Source organism: Neophocaena asiaeorientalis, unplaced genomic scaffold, assembly GCF_003031525.2.
Source record: "Neophocaena asiaeorientalis asiaeorientalis breed wild unplaced genomic scaffold, Neophocaena_asiaeorientalis_V1.1 scaffold220, whole genome shotgun sequence".
Taxonomy (NCBI): Eukaryota; Metazoa; Chordata; class Mammalia; order Artiodactyla; family Phocoenidae; genus Neophocaena; species Neophocaena asiaeorientalis.
This window is the reverse complement of record NW_020174042.1, coordinates 7645660-7650425: the sequence shown is the minus strand read 5'-3', so window position 1 is coordinate 7650425 and position 4766 is coordinate 7645660. Positions and strand designations below refer to the sequence as shown.

The 4766-nt window shown below is 35.9% G+C and overlaps 1 protein-coding gene across 3 annotated transcripts in view; it reads left to right on the top strand.

The window, feature by feature from the left end:
• FANCC (FA complementation group C) overlaps positions 1-4766 on the top strand; it is a 261961-nt gene that overhangs the window by 200640 nt on the left and 56555 nt on the right. For all 3 annotated transcript variants that reach the window (XM_024753883.1, XM_024753885.1, XM_024753884.1), the window contains one exon: positions 2413-2577. In XM_024753883.1, the coding sequence (XP_024609651.1) occupies positions 2413-2577 (165 nt within the window). The remainder of the gene's footprint in view (positions 1-2412; positions 2578-4766) is intronic.

Sequence of the window (4766 nt, the reverse complement as noted above, 5' to 3'; positions counted from 1 at the left end):
TCATTCACTGTGGACTTGCCATCTTGGACTCTGTTGTACTTAGATACTCCAAGGCTTCGTGTTTGCTTTGCATCTGCCTGTGACATTCTTCTCCCACGTACATATATGGTTTGTTCATACACTTCCTTTAGATCTCTGCTCAAATGCTCCCCTCAGTAAATTCTTGCCCTCTCTTACCCCTCAGTGTACTTTACTTTCATTATGGCACTTGATATCATCTGGCATTTTATGCTTTTCATTACTAAGCTTTGTCTTGTCGTTGCTTCTGTAGCACTACACTGCAAACAGGTTTGAATATAGTAAGGGTTCAAAAATATTTATTAGATGAATAAATAGGACAAATATACAAAAATTTAAAAGCAAATTCACTGAAGCAGAAATACAAGTGGGGAACACACAAATAATTCAATCTCAAAAAATATCAGGGGGTCTTACGTGGTGGCGTAGTGGTTGAGAGTCCGCCTGCTGATTCAGGGCACACGGGTTCATGCCCCGGTCCGGGAATATCCCGCATGCTGCGGAGCAGCTGGGCCCGTGAGCCATGGCCGCTGAGCCTGCGCGTACGGAGCCTGTGCTCCGCAACGGGAGAGGCCACGACAGTGAGAGGCCCGCGTACCGCCAAAAAGAAAAAACAAACAAACAAAAAATCAGGGAAATGCAGATGAAAACAATGGGATAATTTTTGCCCAGATTAGGAAGAAATAAAAATAACCAGAATAACATCACTGTCAGGGGTAGAAAAGTAAATTGGTAGTCTTTTGGAAAGCAGTTCAATATGCAGATGTTCACATGGGGGCACAAACAGGCATGTGCAAGGATACTCCTGCAGCAGTATTTCATAGTGAAAAATTAGAAACAACCTAAATGCCCATAAATGGAGATATTGTTAAAATACAAAACACATATATTTTAAAAATAGGCAACAAGTAAAAAAAAAATGAGTGACAGCTATATGTTCTATATTGTGGTTTCATTTGTGTTTCACAAAAAAAGACTAAATTTGTAGATTTATGGTTTTATATGAAGATACCTAGAGAATGATCTAATAGCATACATCCCAAACTTTCATCTTCCTGGTTTCTAGTTGTTCATTTATTCATTTAATATCTGTTTCTGGAGCTATAAGTAGGAGTTGTCCCTACATACTAGGAATAGAGGAGTCAGAAAAATAGGAAAAGTGCCTGCCCTTACAGAGTGTATGTCCTAGCAGGAAGAAACAGACCATGAACAATAAACAAGCAAATACATTATAGGTCAGGTGATGAAAAGTACTGTGAAGAAAAGTAAAACGGTAAGAGAGAGAAGAAGAACACAGTGAGATAAGAGGACACTTACTATGTTTAGCTTTGCTGTCAGTGGAGCTTTCTGCAGTAATGGACAAGCCTTGTGAATTTGCACTGTCTGATACAGTAAACCACTAGCCTCATGTAGCTGTTGGAACTCTTGATCTGTGTTAGTGCAACTGAGGAATGGAATTTAAGTTTCATTTCATTCCAGTTAATTTAAGTTGCCATATGTGGTTGATTGCTACCATATTAGCCAGTGCATTTATATGGGATGGTCAGGGAACTCCCCTACATAAAGCAAGATTTGAGCTGAGACCTATACAAGATGAAGGAGCTAACCATGTGTTCCAGGCAGAATGAACAACAGGAACTTATCTGGAGTAGTCAGAGGCTGGAAAGGCCAGAGCAGAATGGGCAAGGTAAGAGTGGAAAGAGATGAAGCCAGAGAAACAGAGGGAGCCCCACCATGGAAGGCCTTGGCAACTAATATAACTTGGCTTGTTCTTTGTGTGAGGTGGAAAGCCATTGAGCAGACAAGTGAAGTGATCTGAATTTTTAAGGGGTCTGGACCTGTTCCAGAGATAGACAAGACAGGTGAGGGCAGAAGCAGGGAGAAAATTAGGAGGGCCCTACAGTAACCCAGGCTGGAGGTGATGGTGAATTAGGCGGTAGTGATGGATGTGTAGAGAAGTAATGAAATGAACTAATGGTATTAACCACTGGATCAGATAAGGGGCAAGAGAGAAAAAGGAGGAATCAAGGATGGACTTCAAGGGTTTGGGCTTGAGCAAATGAGATAGGGAGCACTGGGGGAAGAGAACATTTGGGGAAGGAATTCAAGTTCTATTTTGGGCATGGTAAGCTGGAGGTGCCTGTAGAGGGTTAAGCCACAGTCCTGACAATGAGAGAGATCAAAATGGGAACTGCAGCTAAAGGGTTTCTTCCTAGAGAACTATGTAAGAGAATAGAGTTCATAGATGGTGTTAGGGTACCCCTTTTTATATGAGGGGCAAAGGAAATGACCTGTCATAAACCTTTTTAACATGAAGATTTTATATGCCTTTAACTATCAGTACATGTGGCTGTAAGATTTGGGTACTTATTTCTCATTTTATTTATTCCATAGAATGGCTCCTGAACGAGTAAGGTCCCTGTCACGAGTTTGTGTCCCACTTGTTACTCTGCCAGATTTTGAACCATTGGTAGAGGCTCTGCTCACCTACCATGGACATGAACCTCAGGAAGTGCTCTGGCCTGAGTTCTGTGATGCTGTGAATGAGGCTTTTTTGCTGTAAGTGATGACCATCTACCTTATCATTCAATTTTGTTTTTCCTTTTCTTAGAATACTTTAGTATGTTGGAAATGTAATTTTCAAATGTTTTGGTCTCAGTACCACTTTACATTCCTAAAAATTATTGAGGATCTCAATGAGCTTTCTAAAAAATGTGGGTTCTGTCTATCAATATTTACCATATTTGAAATTAAAACAAAAGTTTAAAAAATATTTATCACTTCATTTTAAAATAACAATAAATTGATTACATGTTAATACAAATAGCATATTTTTAATGAAAAACAGTGACCTTTTCCAAGAAAAAAATTTTCTAACAAGAGTGGCATTGTTTTCACATTTTTGCAAACCTCTTTATTGTTTGACTTAAAAGAAGAGAGCTAGGTTCTCACAGATATTTCTGTATTCAGTCTGATGCAATATGTTTTTTTGGTTGAGGTATATGAAGAAAATCCAGCTTCACACAGTTATGTACTTGTTAAAGACATATTTTAATAGCCATCTCAGGTAATTGTGGATATTCGACATGGATACCTCACCAAAAATTGAAAATGGTGTTTTTTTTAAAGGTTAGTTGCAATGTGGAATCTGAAATTATATCAATGAGCTGTTCATACTGTTACATTAAAACCAATTGGTCTGTCTTGCATTTTTAATGGATCTTATTTTATAGCTTCATACATGGTTCATTTGGAAAATATTGGTTCATTAAGTTAGGCAGATTTTCCAAACATTGACATATTTCACTTTATACTATCAAAATTTACATTCATTCACCACCAGTCTCATCAGAAATGTCTTATAAGTGTTGGGAAGCTGTAAAGCTCACATTGGTGAAAGCAAATTTTCCAAGATTCTAATTTCTGAGCTTAAAAACTCAAATTTATCATTGGTTATAAATACTGTCAGTTGTTTTCCTTAGTGTGCTAGGGTCACTTCTCTAATTTTTGAGAAAGTATGTGCCAAATACTCAAGTCTGAATAACGATTGTTTGTCTGCCAGTGATTTTTTTCAAGTAAATTTCCAAGAAGGAAAAAAGTGGCTGGTTGATCTTATAGCTCAGCAAGTTGCCCAAGTGCTTCTCCTTTAGACAATCATCGTTTTTTGGTATGTAGCAGAAATGCTTTCTGCATACCTTTTCACCACACAGAATTTTTTTAATTGAAAGTATCCTCAAGGGTAAAATTGAATGAAATCAATATTTTATATTAATATTTTTCATGAAATGCATTTTTATGTGAAACTGGCAGTGTTTTTACTGTGAGTATGTAGTAGTAAAGAATACAGTAACTACTGTCCCTTCTTTGATTTGTGTTAGGCATAGCAGTTTTACTCACTATTGCTTTTGCACTATGAATGCATATGTCAACACAGTTGTTCTAGGAGAACCATGGGATTCAAAATAGTTATTCAGCACTTCAAGTATTTCTGTACCACATGTGTGTATTGCCAAGTTCACCTAAAAAAACTCCTGTCCTTAGTTGGTGCTAATACCAGATGAATACAAGCAACACAACTTGTCCAGCCATATCTAGAGATTCAATTTTACGGCAGAAGTACAGTTCTGTTGATGAAATATTAACTTATCACATACACATTTGAACTATTTAATTCCTTTTTGTTTAGATTCTGAATGATTGGTCTCAAGTTGCTGCTGCAATTAATTAGCAGTATAATAGTATTTGAAAACATTCTATTGAATAAGACACAGTAAGGTAAATTATTAACATCTATAAAGCCAAGGGAAAAATAACTTTCCTCCTATTTGTTTTTCATTTACACTTTAGTGCATTACTTTGGAGTAGATGTCCCACTCTCACAAGTCAGAGAAATCTCTGACGTTTTGATTTCATCTTTTCCTGATGAAACACCTGTGAGATGAGAAGAGAAATCTCTTAATTCTCCTTTGTAAAGCCAGGGGTCCATTTTTAATATAAGAAAGTATATTATAAATAAATTTTATTTTTGAATAAAATATTAAATTATAAAATAAATCTAAAAATATGTTATATAAAATTTGTAAAAATATATGAAACATAAAATGTATTTATATCTACAATAATTTGGATAAAATTTAGGAAAGTTTAAAAAAATGTTTAATATTATTACCAAATAAGAAAAAAATGCACTTGCAAAAAAAAAAAAAAAAAAAACCCTTTTTTTTTTTTTTTTTTTCATTTTAGGACAA